The sequence below is a fragment of the Strigops habroptila genome, chromosome 7, assembly GCF_004027225.2.
Source record: "Strigops habroptila isolate Jane chromosome 7, bStrHab1.2.pri, whole genome shotgun sequence".
Taxonomy (NCBI): Eukaryota; Metazoa; Chordata; class Aves; order Psittaciformes; family Psittacidae; genus Strigops; species Strigops habroptila.
In genome coordinates this window covers 23,582,621-23,608,175 of record NC_044283.2, presented here as the reverse complement: position 1 = coordinate 23,608,175, position 25,555 = coordinate 23,582,621, and the positions used below count along the sequence as shown (strand labels likewise).

The following is a 25,555-nucleotide window of genomic DNA, read 5'->3' as shown; positions in this document are numbered from 1 at the left end:
CTCTAGTGTGTTTTAATTCTTGGGGAACAAGATGAAAACTTGCTGTGATGTGCACTCAAAGTTCACGTTGTAGTTCAGTCGATATTGAAAAATCCTGTAAGTTTCCTGGGGCGTTTGTTGCATTTCTTTAATATTTTTTTACTTAAATCCTTTCTCATGGTTCATGTCATGGTGCAGCAGGGGCTGGTGGTTCCCTGGGGCTGGGACGTGGGGAGCAGTTGAGGCTCCCCCAGGAGCAGCAGGGCTGGACCTCACAGCCAGGCCTGTCTCACCACTCCAGTAGGGAGCAGGGCACTTGGTGGGGCACTGGGGCAACCCAGCCCCGGGCATCAGGCATCTCCAGTGGGGCCAGGCTGAGGCTTGGCCAGGCTATCAGCCTGCAGGTAGCCCCGCTCAGCAGGGCCTGTGGCCAGGCTGGGCTGGGCTGTGGGGAGCTGGGGCAGGGTAAGATGCTCGCCAGGGGCTGCTGACATGGGGTCCTGGGGCAGTGGGCAGGAACAGCCAGGCCTGGTGATGCCCTCAGAGCCCTCACAACGTAAAAGCAGACATATGCCATGTGCTGCCATAACCATAACTAGTAATATGCAATGTGCAAGTAGTCTTTCACTGTCATTCAGTATTATAGTAATTTTTGATACACGAATGTGCACATAAAGCTTGTATGACTTAGCAAAATGCTTAGAAGGGCCTTTTAAAGGAGGAAAGTGGTAGAGAAATCAACAGTACTACAATACTTTACAAATATATAAAGCTTTTTTATTCTACAGATACAATGTGGTGACTTTCATCTGTAGCTGAATATAGTTCTCTTGAAGCTGACTTTTTTTTTTTTTTTTTACTTGCTCCTAGGGGTATCATTAATGTTTTGAGAAATTGAAATCTTTATTTGATCAGTTTAAACAGAATCCTCATGTAAACAGAAATAATTCCAATATCTATACATTGCTTAAACCCCACCTCTAATATTCTGATCCTTGCGTATGTTAATGGTTGACTAGAATTCAGCATATACTGTTGGCAAATACACAGTTGGTGCTTTCCATGTATCTAATGAGGGCTATATGTTATAGTACTTCTTTTATGTAACTGATATGTAATCAGAAAATGCATAAAGCACAAAAGTTGCCGGATAATTTTTTTATATGATTAAAAACAGTTTATTAAGAATTTGTAACAAACTCAGAAACCCCATTTCAGTATAAAATGTCGAGCACTTTCAACCATTAAGATCCAACTTTTGATGAATTCTCAGCACCAAACTGGTCTCTGCCTCTTTTTTCCTCCCCCCTCACAAGAAAGGTCAGTGTAATAGTCTGACATCAGAGGGAGGGTAAACGCTCCAGGAACGCAGCTGATATTTTCAGGTCTTACGCTTAATTCAGCTTGGAAGCTCAATCCCTTTCCTGCTCGAAATTTTAAGGACTACAGCAGAGCCAGGGAGGGGTCCACACTGTTTGTATATAAACAAAACATGTCTTGCTGGGGATGTTTATGAGACACAACCTGTTTGCAAACTGTATTGTTAAGGCAAGTGATGTGTGCCTGGAAAATTTAGCAGAATTGAGAAGTCTCAGGCTGGAGTTTTACCGCAGTTTTAATCTATCCAATCTATCTATCTATCTGGTAAGGCTGAGTTTTGATCCCCCTCCAGCACCTCTGGTAGTGTGCGTGCAGTTTTTATGTGAGCTACTTCAGCACGTTAAACCAACACAAAGTTACCCATTCTCTTGGATTTGACTAGGCTTCTGATTTCTTAGTGAACTGAGGCAGGTCACTTGGGGTATCAAACTAAGTCCAGGGAAGGTATAAGGGAAGAGGTGAGGTTATTGTAATGCCATCTGTACGTGCACAGATTTAGGCTTAATCTGGACTGGAACTGTAACCACAATGAAGTGGAAGCCAAGCTGCCTTCTCTATTTCATACATCAATAGATCATGGAGCTCTGGGTGAGATTTGGGTTGTTTTTTTGTTGGTTTTTTTTTTTTTTTTTGTGCTAACATGGTGAAAATCTGTGGTTTCTAACTCCATGGCTTCTATAGTTCTGTTTTAAATAATGGAAGTTTTCTGAACCTGGAACATGCAGTATGCACAGACCCTCTTGAGGGTCAAAACCAAAGGGCTTTGCATGAGCCCAGGTGAGGTGGGTATACAGTAGGATAGCCTGTGCAAAAGAAATGACACTTTGTCCCCCTGGTTGGCCCCATATAAAAGTGTTAGTATTGCCATTAGCCAAGGGAGTGCTTCTGTACCTCAGGCAGTAGAAATTAAAAGCTGTACAAAACAGCTGAAGGGGCAGAGGTTTAGTCCAAACTCCTTTTATATGTGCTGTTTATAACAGCTGTCCGCATGTGCTACACATGATACATAGATCCAGAAATAAAATCTGGATCTTACCCAGTGTATGAAAAATAAACCTTCATCTAGTATTCGTCGTCATCATCCAGGTCTTCCCCTGCAGTTGCAGCTTCCAGTGCAGCCAGAGCTGCTGCAACTTCTGCGTCTTCCTCCTCCATTTCTCCATTGATATCTTTATGGTTAGGGTATGTGGGTGCCTGTGCTACTTTGGTAACACCCACAGCAGTGATACCAGCCATAATCCTCCCACTCAAACTTGTGGAGTCAGTTTTAAAAGGTCCAATACTGCTCTCCTTCATAGGCAGAGGTGGGGTTACACGAAGATCCTGGTCCTGCATTGCTGAAGGCTCAGTGTTTTGGTCTGTGTGTGCACAATTGACTAAAAAGTTATCTTTTTCAACATAGTTCCTGGTTTGATTGCCATTTTGGGGGTAATCAATATCTGGCAGTCGTATGGCATTGTTTTGTGTCTCCAGTATTGCACTTCCTTTAAGAAAGATGATGTCTTCTGCAGACTGAGAGTTCTCATCTTGAATACTGTTTGGCTCATTGCAGGTTGCCTTCCTCTGCCTGCCTGCCTCTAGGTCAAGTTCTTGACCAGACCTGTTTGATTTGGTGTAAAAGTCTCTGTTGCTGGCTGAAGAAGCCTGTGACTGGCTGGAAGTTCCCTGTTCACTGGCTTCTTTTGCTGGATTTGTGTTGGGGTTGAGCATGGAGTGCACTCCAGCACAGGAGCTGCCACCGTTGACTGCAACATCAAGCTTTGCAACACACTTCACAAGGCCATCCTCTTGAAAATCATTGCCTCCATGGTTCCAGAGAGTTTCTTTTCTGCTGTTTATCTGACTTTTATTTTCTGTTCTGTTTAGCTCATCCTTCTGGAGTTCATTTTTATGTTCTTGAATTTCACTGTTCTCTTTGGATTTATTGCTGTCTTGCTCATTGTGTTTATAGCTGCTTACTTCATGAATGCGTCCAGGCGATTGTACTACTTCTGGATCAAAAATATAGCTGTAGGAAAGAAAATTTGCAAAGGAAATGTTATTTATGCTGTTGATCAATATGATTAGAAAGAGGATTAAGCTTAATTTTTAAATTGGAGACCTCGAATAACTGGTGTCACTAAGCTTTACCTGGGGTTCTGAGCATGAACTAAACTAAATGGAAATGCTGAACTGTGCTGTAGGCTTCTGTATCCCGGGACTGACTGTAACTGACCCTCGTAGTGAGATTCGCCAGGAACATGAGGAGGATAACTGAGAACTACGTGCTGGTTGTTGCATGTTTCCAGCTTTATTTTTTTTCTTGAGGGGGGTGTTGTTGATTCACTGATTAGCTAATGAGTAGTAGTCATGGATATGTCCTCCTGTTGTTGCTAAAATATGCGCCATTTTTTCCCTGGTGTTCTTGTTTTCAAGTCTTACCTTTTTGTTTGTTTGTTTGTTTTTTGTTTTGGTTTGTTTGTTTTTTTTCTGGGAGGTTTTTTTTGGGGGGGGGTTGGGGTGGGTTTTTTTTTTTTATCCCCTCCTTTTTCCTTTCTTACTTATTTTTTCCTCTTGCTCCATATTGTCCTTGACTTACTTCTTCCAGAGCCTCTCTGTTTTCTTTGTCGTGCATAGCACTGGTTTTCTTTCCCACTTCACTTTTCCCACAGAGATGTGGCCAAGGGAAGAAGTAACAACTAACTACATTTAAAAGCTGTGATGGAAGTAAGGATCTGTATTTCATTTTCATTGCTCAGGAGAAAGGAAGGATCTGACAAAGTCTATGCTCCTTGTTCTCCTGAAGTGAGGGGAGCTTATGCTACCTAAATGAGTAAAAGCTTTGCTAAAGGTGAGTTTTCAATGCCACACAGCTTTTCTGTGGGATAGGAATGATAGGAAATGGGCCTCAATTACAGTAAAAAAAAGGACATTCGCAGGACATCAGTATGCCTGTGCTCTGGCATGACTTTAGAGATACTGTAAACCTGGGGGAAAACCCCAACTTTGTAAATAGGCTTAATTTAAGCAACAGGTATAGGGGAGCACAGACACATGTTTTAATGCATTTCTTTTATTGGGTCTAAGCAAATCTTGTTCTATTGTACCTTTGTATCATTTTGCAGCACCTGCACCCCATCTGGATTTTCTTTAATCTGAAAAGAGAGAGAGGGGAGGCAAGAGAGGGGAAGTGAGTGAAGCATTATGAAATTAATGCATGGGCAATTGCATTGAAAATGATGCTTATATTTAGAAGGGGTCTATTATCTAAAAAGAAAGATGCCTGCACAAGAATGCATACAGTACAGTTCAAGGTCTTTATAGGTTTCTATCTTGAATTGACAGCAGCCTTCATTTGGGGAAAAACCTGGGGAAGAATTTAACAGTTCTTAAACAGACAGCGGTGTTATCCCATAATAGTTCCCTAAGCAACTTTATGACTTAGAGACTCCTAAGTCAGAGTCAGAATAGTTGGCTTCTGTGTTTTGTTTGTGGGGTGTTTTTTTGGGTGTTTGCAGGGGTGGTTTGGTTTTTCGGTGTGGTGTGTTTTTTTTTTTTTTTTTTTTTGACAGCTATTGATGGACTTCTCTTCCATGAATTTGTCCAGTTGTTTTCTGAACTCCAGTAAACTGCTAGCATCTACAGCATCCTTTACTTGGGAGTTTCACAGCCCAGCCTTGCCTGTGCGAAGAAGTACCTGCTTTTGTTTGACTTGAACTTGGTTCTTCTAACAGTATTTGATGCCTTCTAGTTCTTGTACTGGAACAGATGGAGAGCATCATGTCCTCTTGTCACTCTAGTACAGGCCCAGTACTGCCCCTTCAGTTCTGATAGAATCCTCATTTTTTTAAATGTTCCCTATACTGACATTGTTTCGTGCCTGTAGATGGTTCTTGTGGTGGTTCTCTTGGTCATCTGCATTTCAACATCCTTCTTAGATGAGGTGTGGAAACCCCAAAAGCAGAGTTCGCAAAGTATGGGAAATCACAGATTTATTCTTTCCTAATAACTCCTGCCCCCACTCAGTTGGCTCTGTGACAACTACTGAGTAGAGGTGACATTTTTGTGGAAATGTCTCTTAGACACAGACATGTTGCTGTGATTGGCACTTTATTATATGTGGTGTGTGTGTTGCACCTCCTTTTTGCTACATTAAACTTCCCAGAGTTTGACTAGAGCTAGCAGAGAGTTTGTATATTGCTACATCTGTGAGAGCTTTTTGTGTGTGTGTGTCATTGCCTGACCAAGTGAGATGCTAAGAGTTACCTATTACATGGTTCGGATACCAAAGTCTTTTATTACGGGAAGAAACAGTTTGCTGATTTGGATCCTTGAGAACTTTCATATTCTGAACCTAAAGTGAAGACACAGATCTGAACATCCCAAAATCCTGGAAAAAAAACATTATTCTTTTTGGGTTGGGGCTATCTTATTTCAAGTTAATCAAGTCAGGACAGGTTTTTAATGTTTTGTCCATTGTCACTCAGACACTTTCATTTCTTCTTGAGATGTTCTACAACCTTTCATACTTTTGCCATTGCCTAAGGACAGCAGCTCACTTCCCATAAACCAGAAATTGATGATGCAAGGTCAGGGTATTTTCTAGAGTGATTTATTCACAAAACACTAAAGGAAAATAGTATTGACTTATTCTTACCAGGCATAGCCTGAACTGCACACCAGCAGAAATTAAATTAAAACTTTGTCGTATGGGCTTACTGTTTCACTTCCTCTCTCCTCTCTCCCCCCCCTTATCTGGTGGTAGCACTAAACAAAATGCCTGATGTCAAGCCCCTCATTCCTGGAGCCTCTAAGGACCTACAATCATTTAGCAGCTGGTTTTAGCTCCCTTCCACATCTCTGCTGATCATGTGCTGCAGGTTGTCATTCTCCACCCCACAATAACGTCTTGGTAGGAATACTTATACGGGTTTTTTCATCTGAAGAGGATGCAATAACTGGTAAGGTGGTCATTTGTACTGACCAGCCTTATGTGCAGTTGCTTTACAATACAAAGGCATTTGGACAGGTTTGACTAGATACAGGGTGTATTTGAGTTGGCTGGCATAGCCATCTTTTCCAGCCAAAGAGGAATTCTTCATACTGTTTGCTTTGATAATGTTAAAAACTGAATTTGCTATAGGCCTTCTTTAGGTTAAGACTGATTTGAAGCTAATTCACTTGAGCTAAGCCCTATGTGGACACTTGTTTTGGTTTGACTAACACCTTCAGTTTGAGCTTAAACCTGCCTATAAACTGAAAGAACAAAACTTGCGTAAAGTTGAGCAGCTGTTGAAGGTTGAGTCTAACAATTCTCAGTAGTTGGTAGCTTACCACCATCATAACTTCAGTTGCTGTCAGTTGCCGTAGCAGCCCACTGAAATGCCCACACAGGCTGTGGCTTGGCTTTAAAGTTCATAGGTTTGGTGAAACCAGTCCCAGTTTGTATGTTTCTGAGAACAGATACTGCTTCTAGCTGGGTGTGGGAACTTCAGGTCAGGCTGCTTCTGTTTAACCTTTTATCTGACAAATTTCCTACTCAGGGCTTTTATTTGTTATTTTTTTTTTTTTTTTTTTTTTTTAGAGCGCAACATCTTGCTCGTAGGTTTTAACCATTGGGAAATGCTAATTGCTGTCCTTTGTTCTGTTGTAAAGACACTTGTGATCATCATAGAAGGCAATTAGAAATGGAAATTACTGTTGTTGTTTTCATAAGAAGCAGTTTCCTGGTTGTTGTTGGTGCTTTATTTGTTTTTTCTGTAATTACAGTCCCTGTTTGAATTCTCTCCGCAGCTACTGCATTAAGCTTTAAGCTTTTCCGCTGATCAGTTACAACTGGATCTGTCTTCTGGCATGAATAAACTATTTTATGTGGAAAATGCTTTATGGTGTATTATCTTATAAATAATTTCACATCTCAGAAATTGAAACATTCTTTTACAATGTCGCTTTCTGAACATTAGTTTGGTTTTTTCTTTGCCCTTTTCTTCCATATTTATAACAATCAAGTCAAGTTGGAAAATAATTCTGGGGAACGAATAGCCTTATAGCATGAAAAGGCATGTTTCAATCCTACTTATCCTGTTTTGGATACCTTGCTCTAAAGACTTCTGTGTTGTGTGATGTTCGTAGTTCCATTAAGGGATAAGTAGGTTTAATAAGCTCCTGTCTGGAGCAGTTTGAATCAAGCACATGCTACAGACTTAAAAAAAAAAAAAAAAAAAAGGGGTTAAAGGGGGTTAGAGAGCTCAAGCAACGGGTGATGATATGTGATACTCAGTTTAGAAGCATTGCATCCTTTTATGCTCAAACTTCTTTTGCCTTTATATAAGATGTATATTTATAAGTTAGATATTCTTTGCTGCTAAATTGATTAGATAATTTCAGATGAACATGACATGATGTGGAATGCTCCCTTGCAGAATTCTTTGGGGGCTAGTTCCCCCCCAAGAAAGGCTGCCTGTCTAAAGTGCCTAAGTGCTTGGCGCTTTAACATTTAGATCCTCACAATTCAGATCAAACTGCCGTTAATCCTGGACATCATTCTTTCTCAATCATGAAGTTCCCAAAGGCTTGTAAATTTGTCGCTGGTTATTATGCAGTCACTTAATCCTGAACATAAACACATCATCTGTCATTGAAGGTCTATTAAAATGTTAAGTACAGATTTTCATATTTTTTTAGACATGCACTGGGACAGTTGGAGCATTCACAGGAAGGGGACAGAGCTGTTCAAGGTGAGAGGAATGAAGGAGGCCTGGAATTAGTTTTTTTTTGTTACTCTGCTAAATTTTAAACTGTCACTTCCCAGCTTTGATTTGCTGCTGAATTTCTGAAGAGTGTGTCTGCGGCTGAGCGTGTACCAATTTCTACAAAATAATGAGATTCTTGCCACGTCAAAGAGTAGGATAGCCTTGTGGTTTGCATATGCAGTGTCAGTTGCCCCTTCAGTTAAAGTTATGCTACTTCAGTAAAAGAGGTGGAAGAGGCCCAACTCTGTGTGTGTTTCCCCCAGCCACTCCAGCAGACCTTTAGCTTACCATGCAAAAGGTAGTCTAGATATAAGGTCATTGCCATGTATTAAACGTGTATTTGGAGAGAGACCAGGGAGACCTGATGGTATGAAAGAGTGACTTTCTTCCTTTAAGGGAAAGTGATACAGAAGAGAAACTATTTCAAAATCAGTTGGGGAAAACCCTATTATGGAAGGAGGAAGTAATTATACTTAATTTGAGGAAAGCAGAACACTAACCCCATTAGTAAAACATTCTGAAAAAGGGGGGGTTGTTAAATATTTTTTCACTGGCACCTGCGAAGAGTGAAATGGGACTTCTCTGAAGTGTGAGACCTTGCTGAGGAAAGCAAAACTAGTGTCTGACTCCAGGAAGGTAAACTTGCATTTCAAGCCACAGAGTGCTGTAAGAGGCGTCTGCTCTGCTTTATCAGATTTGAGAAACACAACGTATCTGATTTTAAATTATACAATAACATAGCTTCTATTGTCTATTTAAACTGTAGCTGTGTTATCAATAAACAGAAGGCAAATGGAAGGTGACACCATGAAAAGTGAAGGAGAAATATTTTTGAGAAATAAATGGGTTGACAACCTTTCTCCATATTCTTGGAAGTTTACATGGAAACAGAAAAAGGCCAATCTTATTTGTGTTCATGGTGTGACTTTTCTTCTGTCTTGATTTTTTTTTTTTTCTTTTTTTTAAAATTTTGTTTTATTTTTTAAGCCCCCTCCAGGAGCAGAGGCAGAAAGCTGCAGGGAGAGTGTATTAAAATAGCTCTTCTAGTAGGTCTCAAATTGATAAACTCTGGTTTGGTGACTTTTGACCTGAGTCATTCTTTTCAAGCCAGATGTGGGTTTTGTTTGTTTGGGGTCCCGTCCCCCCCCGCTGGTGCTTTATCAGCTGTTTCTTAGGCTTTTTTCTCTCTTCCATCCTTTCCTGCTCTAGATTACAAAGCAAGGTGGTTTTTTCTTACTTGTGCGTTATCTGGGCTGCTGAGCCTGAATGATGCACCTTCCAGGGGCCTGGGGCGCCTCTTTCTGGTGACTATTTCCAGTAGAGGCGCCTTTCAGACTAGACCCTGCTGGTGTCTTCCTCATTAGTCTGCTGTGCTTTGCATTCCTCAGTGAAACTTGTCTATTCTTAGGGTACCATCCTAAACTACCAGTCTCTTTGCAATGGACAAGAAACCCTTGCTCATCAAAATTAAGCTTTTTTTTGCTAGCAAGGTCTCATATAGATGCCAAATGCTAACCAGCTAAGAGATATACTCACAGAAGCAAATGTGGGAATAGAAAGTGTTTGGAATGAAATATGTACAGAGGGAATAAAGAATTTAGGATGGGAATAACCTTAGAGAGCTCTAGCACTTGGCAAGCTTTTCCCGATGGGAGGTGTGGTTTGCCTTCTGTGCTGAGTAGGCATTCACACCTCTTGGAAGATTTCAGAGGCTGTCCTCAGCATGTGCCAAGCTCTGAGAAAGGGTCAGGCACGTCTAGGTTGGAGGAGGGAAGCGTGATGTCCCTGCTCATTGCAGGGGAGTTGGACTAGTTGACTTTTAAAGGTCCCTTCCAACTTAAACCATTCTATGATTCCATGATTCTATGTGTTACTGAGGAGTGGAGGCACAGCAGTGATTGATCTGAATGACAGATAATATATGAGGCATAGAAAGATTGTGAACAGATGGTAGAGCTGAGAACTACATTTAGAAATTTAGAAAACTAGTAAACATACAGTAGAAAACATCACCAGCCTGTGGTAGAGGGAGAGAGGATAACAGGGAAAAGGTTGTAAAGGAAGAAAGAACGGGGGCATAATTTCACTAAGCACACACTGTATAGGCTATTCAGTGCTATTGGATGAATATAATATGTCAGAACTGTCTCACTGCTTAAAATACAGAGAACATTTCAAATCCTGTGGGTATTTTTCCTGATAATCACTATGCTGAGGCCAGATGGCTTTCGGGGGCAGCTGGGGGGAGGACCAAACCTGGGCCCAGCATTGTCTGAGCAACCTGATCTAGTTGAAAATGTCCCTGCTTATTGTGGGGGGCTTGGATTAGATGGCCTTTGAAGGTCTCTTCAAACCCAAACTATCCTATGATTCTATAATGGTCTCTGGAGACTAACCACTGACAAAACCTTGAGCTGATAGATAAATGTCTTCTGAAACCAACTTACTTTCCTACAAAACTTCAGATCAGTTCTACTCCTGTACCTGAAAGTTACAGCCCAGTTTGGCTGGAACCGTCACATTTAGCATATAGATGAGAACCAAAAAAACAGTGAAAATCAAGGCATAGAATGCCTGATCTTTTCCATCAAGTCTCTAGAGTCTTTGGCAACTCTTGTCTTAGCGCAGTTAAGTTTGGGCATTTGCTAACAAACCTGTGCTTAACTCTGCATTGAGGTCAATACTTAAGCTCCACTGAAGACTACCTGCTTTCATTTTTCCTAACTGAATCTTTTTTTCTAACTGAATCTTAGTCTGGAGATTTATTTTAAAAGTGCTTCAGGGAATAACTGATCTAAAATAAATGAACTAACCTCAGGAATTATTGTAATATGCTCCCTTATAGGAAGCAGGTCCCACCTCATGGGCTCTTTTTGTCTGTCTATTTTTCTGTAGCTGAATTGGCTTCAGTCTCTTTGTTCACACTTTCTTAAGGCACACCACTGAAGTGTTGTTTCTGTGCTTCAGCCATCGTGCAGTGCAGCCCTAGTGAGATACCTGTCTGTGCCGTCCCACTGGTGGAGTATGACCTGCAGATTGACTTTGTCACCCTGCAGTCCCTGCTCTCTGCATTGCTCTGCAAGCAAACGGAACCGTGCAAGTGGTTTTCCTGGTGCAGCTTGGTTTACTCTCCTATTTTGAGGGAGGCAAGTTCTGTATTTGGGAGTAAGGAGTGTCCCTCAGAAAGAGCCTTATGCTATCCTGCCAGCACAAGGTTATTGACAAGTTTACCATTGCCTGTTCATCTTTTCATTTACTTTACAAACAAAGTTGGGGAGCTGCACAGGTCTACCAACCACTTTTATTCTCCACTGAAACCTTATTTGCCCACTGGGCCATTTGCATGCAACTCTAGTACAGTTAGAAGATAAGTACACCATGAAGATAAGAGAAGTTGACACAGAGGGATCCATCAAAGACTTGTATGAAACTTCTTCAGCCATAGCCTAACTACAATGGTGACTTATGGTGGTCAGCTTTGGAATTTTGACTCCTATTGGCACCCTCTGCTTGCTTTTCAAATTGGATCCCCTGTTTATCTGTAATGGATAAATAGAATAATTGCATAAATGCAAATAATCCTTACACTGTCTTCAGTTGTCCAGAAGAGTATTTATGGGGTTTTTTAGAAGATGATTCTTTCCCTCTTTTCTCCCTGGCCAGGCTGAATTGAGACCATGCCCTGTACATTGTTCAGGCAGTGGCCTGATTCTGTATGTGTTTTCATGACTGAAGTGTCAGACTTCTGAGTGATATTGTACACTAACACTGTGTACAAACAACAGCTGTTTGTTTCAATGAGGCAAGAATTTGATGTATTCTGTATGTTATTCAAGGCATGAAGTTTAGGGTTTGTTTTATGTGTTATATTAAGGGTATAATTTATGTTTCTTCCCAATGAAGCCATGATACGGATTTAGACTTGTATTTTCTTTAAGGGAGAAAAGTGGCTTTAGCTGCGGTAGGTATCAAAACCTGAAAGTTGCCAGGCATCAGAAGCATGTGTTGCTTGTTATCTGGGAATTTATAGGACTCACTCAGCTATGGCTTCATAAATTTTGATGCTTTGTATTCTGAAATAGAGTAGTTCTTTTGTACTGAGGAAGTAGCTCTGATATCACAATATGGTTTTGCTTCATCAAGGTAATACATGGCAGGATAACAGAACCTTAAATGGCAAAGGTATGTGAGCAGTTGCAAGGGGGAAAACAAACAAAGTGACACTTAAACAGAACTGTTTCTAATTAGCTGAATCTCACAGTTCTCAAGAGATTACAGGGCAAAGTGATTTAATATCAAACACCCAAATAACAAACACTCTGCTTGCCTGATGAACCATCAATACAGAATCAGCTAATCACTAAACTATGGCCTACTTATAATCAGTGGGAGTAATGTTACCTGAATTTAACTTCTATCTGCACGGCATCATCTGGAAATGTATTAAATGGGTTTTTTCCCAGGAAGTTTGCAATAATAATAATTGACAAAAAATTGCTGTTCTTGTGCTCTTTGTCCCAGGATCGCAATGTTAGCAGTCAGCACTAATTACTGTGTACATGAAATAGTACAAACTGCATATTATATCTTTGGATTATTCATAACAGCATCCAAGGGAGAGTGCAGTCTCCTAGCTGAGAGTGGCGTCTGCTGTGCAGGAGTTAATTATGTCCTCTAATTGTGGGTGCATGCTGTGGCGTTTCTCAGCACTGGGGAAAAGCATCCTGCCAGTGTGATGTCCAGCTACAATCTGATGAGAAGTGACTCTGGCAGTCAGGATTCTCAGAGTAATGGAGATACCTTACATTTGTATTCTCACTGGAAGAGCTGAGAAAAGGCCAGATAGCCTGATTCTGCTGACATGAGAAAAATACATGCTAATTGTCTTACGCAGGGGTAGTTGTACTACCAAGAAACTGTACCAGTGCCAATATACTGGCAATAGCAGTACCTGCCAGTTGTTACATGCCAGTGTAAATACTTTAGCTGGAATGGGGAGCATCTGAATGAATGCAAATACAACATGACAAACTGTTCCACTTCTTTACAGCTGCTCTCTTCCCCATGCCCCAGGCATCTACCAATGTTGTTACCCGATCCTGATGGTGTTTCTGCTCCCACCTTGCCACTTCACCTTCTTGCTTTTCCATGCAGCTGTTTGGCACCAAACTGAGATGTAATGCTGGGCAGGTCTCAAGGCAGGGAAGCTTGAGTGTTCCTGATGCAGCTTGAGCACACCTGCACTTCTTGTTTGCAGGTACGCTGGCGGAAGGGAAAGGTAATGAAAAGTAGATGCTATCAGTTTTACAAAAGGTGTTTAGTATTAAGTTGTAACTGTTGGTTTATTGCCTAAGCTGATCTTCCAAAAAATGTAATGATATGCATATCTATCTAAGTTCTGCTGGCTTCTCTTGTCAAAATGTCCTTCTTTGCAAACCAGTAAGGTCAGCCAGATCCTCCAGTTATCCCTAGTGGCTTCCTGACAGTATTAGTCAGTATATAAAGTCCCATGTTTTAATCTCATCAGAGATTCGTATTTCCACTCTGCCAACTTTTTTTTATTTTAAAGTCATTCTTGCACTATTTGATTCACTGAGTAATCTCTCTGGTAGCTATAGGCTTTTTATAAACACTTCTGGGAAAGTAATGCCAGCTCACAGGGAAGGTGAGCCTTTTTGTGAGGCCCTTGTTACTGCAAGAGTGTGCCCTAGAGGGCACCTGGGCTACAACTTGGAGGTGATCTGAATGTGTCCTTTTTCCTGTTATGCTCTTTGCAATTGATTTTAAATATTTATAAGATACTTATAAGGAAATGCATTTTCCCTGACCAGTTCCTCTAGTGTTCTCTCACAGCACTAGGTCACAGAACATTTCCCTACCCCCATTTTTTACCATACAAAATGTTTTGTTTTATTTTTGATGAGTAAAAGGAAGAGTGGGGCAAAGGGTAAAACTCTCACAATCATTAGCCAGTTTGCACAAAGGAAAAACAAATATAGCTTGCAGCATAAAAACACTCATTTCCTCCTCAGCCAAGCTCATTCTCTACATCTCGTCTTCCCAAACTTACATCACTGTGTGGTGTTTAAGTTACTAAAGTTTATATTTCCTGTCTTTTAAAATTGTTAATCCCATAAAATATAGCAGCTTCTGCTCTATTGGATCCTAAAACCCCAAATCATGTTTAGGGCCATATTATGCAGAGGCAAACATAGGAATGCACTTCTTCCCAAGGGATGCATGGTCTAAATGTACGACAAGGCAAAAAATGGATATGTTAAACAGATGGTCATGTACGTGTGAAAGAAGCAATCAACAGAGAAACTATATTTGATTCAGTAATTGTGTTAGGCTGGGCCCAAGTGGGGATCTATGTTTGGGAACACAGCTGGAGCCTCAAAATAGTTATAGCCAATTTTCATATAACAAAGAGGGACTATATCTGAAATCTGGTCTCTCTTGGGAGGTTAAACTGTCTCTTTGCAATCTTGTGCAACTTTGCATCTTGCAGAATGGATTTTTGGGTTCCAACCCTTGGTCTGAAAGGATTCCAGCCCTTGGTGTGAAAAACCTTGATTTTATCCAGTGTCTTGTTAAAACTAGAAACAGCTAGTTTCAAGATCCTTTGCTTAAGCTTTGCCTGGAATAGCTTCCTTCCCAGTGGCAGGCTCCAGCAGCTTTCTTTATGGTGTGCCATCAAGGACGTGACTTTGATAGCTGTGAGACATGGCTTTGAGGCTGAGGGTCAAACTGATACATGAGAGAATTCTCTACCCCTTGGAATACTATGTAAAATAATCACTGCCTCCTTTGTGGTTTTGACTGGGAGTTGCTGTGGCTACTGTGTTTTAGATTGAACATTATGCTGTTAGCCTGTGTGAGATGCCAGCCTTTGGAGCCTCAGTGATACCGCATGTTTTCAGGCCACAGGAAATCTGGTGTAGTCATACCTTAGGGCAAGCGGTTCATTAGCTCTCAGCAGACTTGGCTGGGTGTCCAGCTGAAGTGCCTTGTCTCTCCTGGCATAGACACATGTGGATATTAGTTTATACATCCTTGCTCTTAACTTGGATTCTCTGCTCTATCGTGTCTTTGGGTGAACAGCCTTTCCTGATTCCTAATACAAATACTCTGCTTATTTTACAATTCCTGGATAAGCTTGGCAGGAGTTGTTTTGCTGAGACCCGTCAAGGTGATAGGAGCTCTGGTATGTCCATCAAAATGGGCACCCAGGTGTTAGACTATCTTTAGTTAGCTGGACACCTGAGTGGAAATGTGGTGTCTGTTGACTTCCAGAGTATGCTGTGGATTTCAGGTTGGGGCTTTGTTGTTGAAACGCACCAAAATGTCACCAAGACACTAAAAGTATTAGAGTGAACACAATTAATAATGGAGTTGGAATAAAAAAAAGTCCTTTAAAATGCCTATTTTCCATCCTGACTGGATAATACCTGTTTGATATACAATAGATTGGCATAGGCTTAGTGAAATGGAATCTTAAATAGGCCCTGAGGACAGATTGTCCATATGCGTAACTTCTTTCTCTGCTAGCTAGGCATTATGCTGCAGAGAATCTGGGTCCCACTGTCATACCAGTGGTACGGGTAGAAACTGAGCGCTGGCTGCTGATTTGTGACATTCCTCCCTGAGGACAGTGGAGACTTCATGTTCCATGATGCAGTGAATCTTTTAAAGAGAAAAACGTGACTCATTAGTCCAGCCTAAAAGACAACTTAGATTCAGCTAGAGTATGCAGCTTGTCATTTTTATGCCATAATCTTTGTGATTAAAAAAAAAGGCATGGCAAGTTAGGTTGTAAGGTTGTGTTTCTATATTCGTGTACATCTCCTTAGGTGTTTATAAATGTACCTCTTCTATATGTCATACACATGTACGTATAGATAAATGAAAAGATTGTAAATGGGAAATAGATCCATGGTAGTCCAAGAAGTTTTCCTGTTGGTAAAATTGTCTCATTATTTGTTTCTTGGCTTTGGAAACAAAACTACTGAAGTCCTGGTTATGGATGTCAAAGGGTCATTGCTCTTATGCGTCAGGCACTTCTCAAAGTAGAAAGACATCATACAGAGAACTTGTTTGACTTGCTTGCATGAGGTTGCTGAAAGAAGAGTGCATGACGACTGATGCATGCCATACGGCCAAGGTCCATATTTTAATGTTTTAGAATATGAGGTAGCTTATAAAGATGTTGCAGTAAAAATAAAAGCTATAATTTTGAAGTTCTGTTCCGTGTGCACATCAATTTAGCGTAGCTGTTAAAAGCTGTTATTTGCTTCTAATAATTTCTGAAATATTTGAATACTCCAAAAAACTCCTATTCTCTGTATTCCCATGTAGTTCCTGTTCTGTACTTTCACAAGAGGCTGCTTCCTGATTCTTGCTAAAAGTATCTGTACTTTGAGGTGTTACCTAATGCCTGTCCTAGGTGTTTCCTCTTGTTGTATTAGCTGGAGGATCAAGCCTACATTTGAAGCTCTCTATCCTGCTTCACTGATATTCTGTAATGTCAACCCTGCTCAGTAGGCTGGTGTGAGCATGCTGAAGACCAAGAGCCTTTGTATATCCATATTGCATGTGCCTACTTGAGAAACAATCATACACTGAAACCAGTGGAGGCACTTCAGATTGCTTAAAAAAATAAAATAAATCTGGATGAGTCCTTTCATTGACTCATTTCTGACTAGTTGTCTGTTTCATTGGAAACACTGAGGGTTTTATATGTATGCTATTGTTCTTTACACTTTCTTTTTTTCCTAATGGTTGAACCATTTCTCCTGGCATGGAAACTACATACAACTCCAAATCTGGTGACTTTTTCGTTTCCTCCAGTAGGTGTCTCAGACCTATCTTTAAAATATTAAGGAAATGAGAAAAATTAAAGGTCTTGTAATAGCTTTCTTACAGGTGCTTCTACTTCTGCCTACAGGGCTAGCTGAAGTGAGATTTCAACCTTTGGATTAACGATGAGGTAACGAAGAAGGACTTAATAACTTTACAGGACTCAATAAATTTAGGTCTCAAAGTGTAGAGAAAGAGAACACGAGCATGCTGCTTGATCCATTGATATATTAAAGACTTTGGTAAATTTTGAGGGCTGAGAAAATTCAGCAGTTGCAGAGGGCAAAGATATGTTAAAGATGGCTATAGTTGAAATACATTGCTGACCCTGATGAAAGATCAGATTGGAATTTTAGCTGAATTTGAGGAAAGGCAGATGCTGATGTCAGAAAGGTACATTGGAAGAAAACTACAATATGTCAGGGTCTGCAGTTGCATCCAGCCTTTGACAGATTTACTATTGGCTATGTCCCTTTTTGGCTGCATGTGAGCTGCTGCTGAGCAAACTGATGAATTAGAGTGCCTGCTGGGGCATAACTGGCGTATCTCAATACTTACGTGTGACTTAAACCCAAAGTAGTACTAAAGTTAAGTAGTGAGCTGAAAATCTGGGTATTGCTGGTCACCCAGGTCACTGTTTTGAGCTGGTATGGTGGTCCCTAAGATCTTGTAACAATGCAGGATCCACATGGCAGTGTGAATACGAAGCAGATTCTCTCTTGGCCTTGATATGGCCTTAGTTTCCTGCACCCTCACCAGAAGGGACTTGGAGAATGCAAATAAGGACAGAATCTGCCTTTCAGAATGTTTGGTACTCTGGGGCTGAACAAGCCAGAAACTGCAGTTTGACTTTCGTTGCAGTACTGACAAGAAAGCAAACAAATCCTTCAACTTGAATCTTGTATGTCAGCACAACTGGTTGTGGAGCTGCCTGTTTTCTGTCTTCTGCCTCAGAAGTAACTTTTCCTTAGACTTCCGTATGCAGCTGAAGACTGAGTCTGCTTAAATACAGGAGTATTTTCTAGATGTGGATTGTTTCTCAATGGAATATATATATAAAAATATATATATATAAAGGCTATTTTTTTTTTTTTTTGGTAGCCTTCTGATATAATTTAATTTTTATTGTATCAGTTCTATGGATGCTGATATCAATGAGGAATTCTACTTGGGACATTAGAGAAGTGGAAAATACTGGACAATAAGCATGAAAGCTACAGCATGCTGCCACCAGGTTTAGTCTGTGAGAAAATCTTGGCAAGCCAGACTGCTTGCCAGCTATGTTACGTGATTATGCCATGTACGCTGTCATGTAGCTGCCACTAGCTTGCAGCATAGCGGCATGTACACTCCTCTTCTGATAACCCCGAAACAATTTATTAGCCTTCTGCAGCAATTTGGGAGCTATACATAGCAGAACCTTAAAAAATGCTATTGAAAGACTTGGAATCTTTAGGTGATCTGGGAGATACTTTGTGAGCAGTTTTGGTTTGGGGTTTTTTTTGTTTGCTTTTTGACCCTGTTGAGTTTTTGGCAGTGGGCATGTAGAGACATTGCTGGAGTTTTCCAGGCCTTTGTCCTTTAGATATGCCATACATTTTTACTTCAGGGAGCAATATTCTGAAAGTAGGCTTGAATGTCTATGGAGATTGCTTCAGATAGGTATTGGAGGTTTTTGTGTATGTGCCTTTAGGCAGGACTGAGGCCAGGCAGGATATGTGATCTCAGCTGTGGTATTCAATTGTGGCTTTGTGTCCCCAAAAATCATCTTGCCCTGAATATTTCAAATGCTTCTGATTTGTTTATATGATCTGAAATACCGCTAGTGGCAGGAATTCTGGTGGTGGTGGTGTACTGCTCAGAACATCAGCTTCTCTTAACATAAAGAAAATTGGATAAAGCCGTAAGCAGTTAGTATGAGTCAATGATTCTCTTCTGTAAAAAAATCCAAGTAAATAACAAAAGGAATTTTCTTAAAAGTGTCAGGATATTGCGTTTGACCATTTGATGGAATAACCTGCAGATCTTTGTAAGGGAACTGTTAGAAATCAGCATGCTTTCCCTCTTTAGCTAAATCAGTCCTTCTGGTTTCCAATGTATTCTCCTTCCACCTTGTTCCCCCTTTTTTTCCGCACCTTGTTCTTCCTGTACCATTTGCTTACATTCCCACATTTTCTCCTGCCTTTTCCACCTGTGTTAACTGACTTACAACGAGTCAACTTTGTATTCCTGTGGTAGTTCTTTCCAGTATCTTTTCAAAACTTCAGAATGGAAACTGGCAAGCATTTATTTGTTACATTAGAAATGTTAGGGGTTGGAAAGAATCCTGGTTCAGAAGCTGTTCTGTCAGCAGTGCTTGTAGCAGCAGAGCATCATCAATAGAAAATATGGTGGAGTACCGCAGAGAGAAAAATAATCCAGTGATGTCCTTTGTTGTGGAGTGCTGAAGTTACAATAGTGAATGGCCAGTAAGTTTTAAACCTACACAAGGAGAATAAAAATAAATAATCCTACCTTTCAGATTGTGTTGCATCGACTGCTTGAAAGGTTTGGTTTAAATGTCTTGATCCTGCAATAGTAAAACACTTTGCAAGTGGTTTCTTCATATGCCCACACATGTAAGAAGGATACCCTTGAGGGGTAGGCTGACTACTGCAAACAATGTGGAAATATAACAACTTCCTCTTTGTGCCATTGTGAATTTTTAATCTGGACAATGATCAAACAAATCACTGGAGTAGCATGCTCATCCCCTTGAGCTGAACTGGAATGCCAACCTGCTTAAAGTGAGCATGAGCTTGCCTGCGGCAGTGGATTAGGACTCATGTGAAGTATTTATACTTCAAACAACAATAAAATTAGAAAACTTTCAAATATGCAGTATTATGGGATTTCATTTTTTTGTTGCTGGGAGCCAGGATATTTACAGTATCAGCTAGAACTTCACTGTATACTTGTCAGAACTTTCTCCTTCAGATTTTCACAAACTTTGAAACTTATGCAATGCCAGAGGCATTTCTTAATATTGTTATTGGGAAAGCTGTTCTTTCAGCTATGTGTGCTCCAGGTTAAATGGAAAATTCAGCAAAATGTTTTCTATTAAGAATTTACAGAGTGACAGATAAGTGAATGAGAGAACGATAGAAGGAAACAATGCAGATGCTTTCTCCTTTAAAAATATTAGTATTTTCTGTATTTCTTGTAGTGAGTGGAATGTGTGCATATGCCCATGTGGATCTGTGTGTGCACACAAACCTGTAATGAATATTAATCACCAAGTTGAGCTCACTACTGTGAAATGGGCAGTGTATTTTTCTGTGGATTTTAGAATTTGGGTCATGTGCTTGCTTTCTTTCTCAGCATCTCTCTGCTTGAGTGACAAGAACTTGAAAAATCTCAGTGCAGCTTACATTACAAGCCACAAGTCCAGAAAGAGTTGTGCTTGCACCATTCTTGAAACCTGCGAAGCTTTTCTTCTGAGAGAGAAATGTGTTTTATTGGCCTTGAGATCCCGTTCAGCAGAGCTGTCCTAGGATCTAAGCCAAGGCAGTCCATTCCTGAATTCAGCATCCGTAGGTAACGGGGCTGGGGAGGAACAGAGCAAGGCAATTTAAGGGTTGTTGCTGTTGGTGGTGGTCTTTGCATACGTAATCCTTGCAATTATACTTTTCAGCATTTATGGATAAACTCTGAAAAGTTCTTGTAAATTTCACTGGTAGCTTTCGGATTTGAAAGTACCCTTGGCTCTATAAGTAGCTTCATGTTTGCTGTTGGCCTACAAAGTCGAGAAGACAATAATGTATAGTGTTTGACCCAGAGGTGATATTTAGAAGATTTTACATTAAATGCCTAAAATATGGCTGAAAATTAAATGCAAAATTAGGTGCTAAGGAGAACTTGGGAACCCTTGATTCATTGCGTTTCTTTGTTGCCCTGCAGCAAGTCACTTGTCTTGTATGCTACCGTTTCATATCGTTCTCAGAGCTTAATGTTTGTGCAGCACTTTGGAGATTTATAACCCTATTCGATCTTATTATAGTGTTGCAAAGGGTTGAGAATGTTTCTGTGTATCCGTTGAAGGTGTCGTCAGTACTTTGGGTGGAGTAAATACTAAAGCTTCAAGAATGACTCACTGTATGTTCCTATTTTTATGCAACCTTTTTACTGGGGTCGTCTTGTGTCTCTCTTGACCTCAGTTCTATTTTTATTTGATAAAGCTGTCATTATTAATTACCAAGTAGATTCTTCCATTTAATTTTTTAAATTTTTCCTCTAGTCTGTAATTAATCTCACTTACAGTGTAATTCTGTCTTGATGTCCTTATTTGTTTTGTGTAAGACATGGCCTAAACATTTACATGTACAATGAAAGTAAAATAAATAATAAAATCCATGGCCTCTTGCCCTTTGTTGAAAGGAAGCAGATTTTATTTAACAAATGCAAAAGAGGGAGCCTGCTTAACTAAACGTTACAGTGCATTCTTATCTGCTGTGAATTGCTTTTGTCTGTTTAAAAGATTTTGAAGTAGTAGGTTAGCTATAGGGTTTTCTTTTGTAATTGGGTTTTGCTGGTTTACTTTAAGTCTTCTGGAAATATCTTTCTATAATTCCCTGTAAATTTAAAGTGAAAGTGCCAAAAAGGATTGCTGATGGGAGTCGTAGCTGTTGGTAAGTTGTAAGCTTACCCATTACACCATGTCAAGTGATAACTGGTTTCACTGTGAACTTCTGTCTGGTGCATGTGACTGGCTTTTGACCCAAAAGTAGGGTGTGTTTTTCTTTAAGGAAAAGGAAAAGCAATGAATTAGTGAAACAGTTTGCCTATAATGTTAAAATGAGTGCTGAAAACTCAATCACAAAGGCTGGATATTTAACAGAAGAATATGTGTAGAAGTTGGCTTTCAATAGAACCAGTAGTTAATTTTCTCCATGTCAGACAGGATCAGGCATAAACCATTCTATATTTGTACTTAAACTTGAGTTAAAAATATCCCCTTTTCATTGTATTTGGAGCTCTTTCCTTTTCTGCTTGGGGATAGTTTGGAATGTGGCTGTTAGTCCTGCAAATTACACTCAGACATCTTAATTAAATACTCTTTTTACCATCATCTTTGCTTAGCAACATCCCTTTTGAGATATTCTGGGAAACTTAATACTTGTCTCGTGTGTAAAACAGTGTTCATAAATCAAGGAATGTTGCCACATCCTGCTTGCTTAAGTTGTTTAATACTTTTTATATTACTCTTCTTGAGACAGAAACACGAAGCCTTACACACCCAGTCACTCCAGCTTACTTCATGACACAACTACAAGTGACCTGAGACCCGATCTTTGAAATATGGCTTACCATGCTGGTGTAGATTGTTAAAGTAAGTGAACAGGATCTACATGGTTGTCATGGATGCCAGCAGCAGGTAGTTTTCACATTCCAAGATAACCTGGAATTTAAACGAAATCATTAGGCCCTCAGAAGCTCCTATTTGCATTTTCCATTTCATTTAGTTGCTGAAAAACATACTATATCAAAGTCGTATGTCAAAATCTAACTGCAGTATCCTGAGCCTGCTTTGCCATAGACCATGGGTACACTTCAGATCCTGGGTGTGTTTTGTGCTGGACAATATTAACCTTTTGAGCACTGAGCAGTTATTTCTGTATTTATCTTCTAGTGCTGCTGTTGAATCTCTTTCTAGGTGGGTGGGGTTTTTGTCATTGTTTTTGTTTGTTTGTTTTGTTGTTGGTTTGGTTTGGGTTTTCTTAAGTTGTATTTGTCTCCAGCTCCCAGTGTGAGTGAAGCGCTGCTTTCTCTGCTTAGGCTGAACAGTGGTTGCTCTGATCCACACTCCATTAGGAGCTCTCACCTTGAAGTTTTCAAGCACCATGCAGTTTCTCTGTTGTATAATGTTGTGTGATGTTGACCAGCACTTTTCATAACAAAAGAACCTCCCTCCCCCTAAGGATTAAAGAAAACTAATATGTTTTACTCAATCAATCCAGAGTTTTAAGTCTTTTTTCCAGAATTTGTAACTTGGTCTTCCAAGCTGATTGCAGCCATTACTTGTTTCCTTTTGTTGGTCTCAAGTATTAGAACTCCTTGCTGTCCCCAGCAGTTTCAGAAAATGTTCAGCCATCGACAGTGGTCTGAATTTATGCCCTGAGGTTTGCATTCCCCTCACATTTTCCTTCCCTTCTCTAAAGCCTTGGCTCTGCCTCATGTGTGCTTTTGTGGTATTGTACAAATACTTTCTCTGCTGCAAACTCTGTTGTCCAGCTTTTTTGGGGTTTTTTGATCAGTTCAATTCTTCATCTCAATTCAAATTTCAGTGGAACAAACCTCTGATTTCCATGCATTCTTTGTGTTTCTACTCATGTGTTTCACTGTAATTGTTTACATATGGATGTATTATTGTGCTCTTTGCACAAGGCAAGCTGAGATGCATTTTGTATGAGGGATACTGTATAACATGCAGGCCTGCTGCATGTTGATGTTAAAACTGATTGAGCTTGCTAAGTAGAATCAAAGCCCTTAAGATTCTGTTGCAGAGTTATGAAAGGGAGAAGTTTTGTGAAATCAAAGCTGATTTTGAAAATCATAAATTGTTTCTGTGAATGCTTGGAGTGAAGAAATAATCTGTCAACTGTAAAACTGCACACTTCTCCCCTAGGCTCTGTAGGGATGAGGAGAAGTGAAGATGTAGGTAACTATAACTGTCCTGGTTTACTGGGGAAGTTGAGGAGGAAGAGAAATTAATAGTCAGTTTTCTTTACGAAAAGTACCTGGGAACGATAATCATGTTGAGATTAGTTAGTCTAATAATCTTTCTTGAATACAGTAAGTTTTGCAAGACTTTTTCTGTATTTATCAGTACCCTAATTCTTGAATTCTGTCATTATGCTCCATGTAAATATGAAACTTGTCACTAACTACATGCAGAACATAAGCAGGTAACTGAGACACCGTACACCAGTTAACATTTGAATGAGCACTGTTTAACAACTCTTAACACTCCGCAGAGGTCAATACACACCTACAGCATGGTATGAAACATAAACCACCCAGGTTTAGCTCATTAATGCAAGGGAAGCTTTGATCTTTATTGGCAGTGTCTGTAGCAGCAGCATATGGCTTTGCTGGGCAGGTGATACGGTGTCAATATACTCTGTCTAGGTTTATATAGTTCTTTATTAGTAAAAGTCTCCCAGAAGCCAAGGGTGAAAGTTCAGCATCCAAAATTTTCCACTTCTGTATAAGTTTCCTGTTCTTAGCTTGGGTGTTAAATGTGTTCTGATTGCTTACCTCCAGATTTCAGCCCCAAATGATAGCAATCTGTCTCCTGTTTGAAGAACCTAGAATAAAAGAACATACTGGTGTATTGCTGTATATTGCTATTTGCATATATCACTATGTGCTATAGCAATATGGAGACATTTATATTCCCTTTAGAAGAGGGTATTTGTGGCAATTTCTCTGAGCCTGTGAAAAAGAATTTCTTTGTTGCAGTAGATTACACTGTTCCTCAGGTACTGCTTTCTCATGCTAAAGTTTTTGTTGTCAGGACAAGTAAAATAATGACTGGATAAGAAATGTCTTATGAGCAGAACCTTTTACAGCTTCATCCTGCAAGTTGCTTGGGCACAGAGATGTTCAGGTACCCAATTCCTGTAGTCACTATTCAGCCAGCACTGAGAAACCATGACATTCTGACATACTGCACTCTGCATGGAGCAGCTTCCTTTTCTTTTTTCATAGAAATTGAAGACATGCAGCTTTTCATATGATTAGAATCTGAGAAATCAACCTACCCAGATGCTTAAAAACCAATTAAGGGGAGGGACTGAGCAAAACCAGCTCCTGGTTCCTGCAGCTGTCAGCGCCCATAAATCAGGCTCTGTTTTTCCTTTTGATGCAGGACAAGAGCATTAATTTAATTAATGGGTTTGACTTGCTCTGGAAACACAGTAGAGAAATCGCCCTACCCACACCTTTCACAGAAGCTGTAAACATGCGAATGTTATTGTGTATTTACTCATGAACGCTTTCCACATCGTTGTGCTAGATACAGTTGAATGCCTCAGGCAGGTGGCAAGCCAATGACTGCAACAAATCCTTCTTTGGACACCCAGATCAGAGCCACAAAGGAGCAGCAGGTTAGCTCCTGTTTTCTTGGTTCCACCCGAGTTCTGCTCAACAAAGGTGTTAATAATGGCTGCTACAGAAAACTCTTGGGGAAAACAAAAAGAGTGTGTTTTGTCTGTTTTCCATGATAGGGAATTTAATTAGAATATGGGAAAAAACCCAAAACCCTAGCAGATTTATCCTGCCACTCTGGTAAAAAAAAAAAAAAAAAGGGCAGCTTATATTTTAAAAACTGTCTCTGCAATGTGGATCATCAGGAACATGTCTGTGGTGTTTGATTTTTCTTGTAATTTTAATTCTACCTTATTATGTATAAAGAGACACAGAAACTGTCAGACTGGGTCAGACCCCAGTTCAGTGCTGCAGTCAGTGTCAGATACCTCAGAAGAAGTTGTGCAAACACCCCTTGGGGAGCTGGTATTATGCAGCTTTTACATTGCATCAAACATGGCTTAAGCCTCTGAGTTTGA

The 25,555-nt window shown here is 40.2% G+C and overlaps 1 protein-coding gene across 7 annotated transcripts in view; it reads right to left on the bottom strand.

The window, feature by feature from the left end:
• Nucleotides 1-793: 793 nt before the first annotated feature.
• C7H4orf19 (chromosome 7 C4orf19 homolog) overlaps nucleotides 794-25,555 on the bottom strand; it is a 43,541-nt gene continuing 18,779 nt past the window's right edge. Inside the window, exons 1-6 of one of the 7 annotated variants that reach the window (XM_030492218.1) lie at nucleotides 24,710-24,720; nucleotides 24,246-24,295; nucleotides 22,296-22,386; nucleotides 13,212-13,352; nucleotides 4,446-4,493; nucleotides 794-3,367 (exon numbers count right to left, since the gene is read on the bottom strand). In XM_030492218.1, coding sequence (XP_030348078.1) covers nucleotides 2,422-3,367; nucleotides 4,446-4,493; nucleotides 13,212-13,240 — 1,023 coding nt within the window. In that variant the 5' untranslated portion in view covers nucleotides 13,241-13,352; nucleotides 22,296-22,386; nucleotides 24,246-24,295; nucleotides 24,710-24,720 and the 3' untranslated portion in view covers nucleotides 794-2,421. Of the gene's footprint in view, nucleotides 3,368-4,445; nucleotides 4,494-13,211; nucleotides 13,353-15,040; nucleotides 15,053-16,035; nucleotides 16,210-19,463; nucleotides 19,519-22,295; nucleotides 22,387-24,245; nucleotides 24,296-24,709; nucleotides 24,721-25,555 lie in introns of those variants that run through there. The other 6 variants (XM_030492222.1, XM_030492217.1, XM_030492223.1 and 3 more) reach the window with 6 other exon arrangements.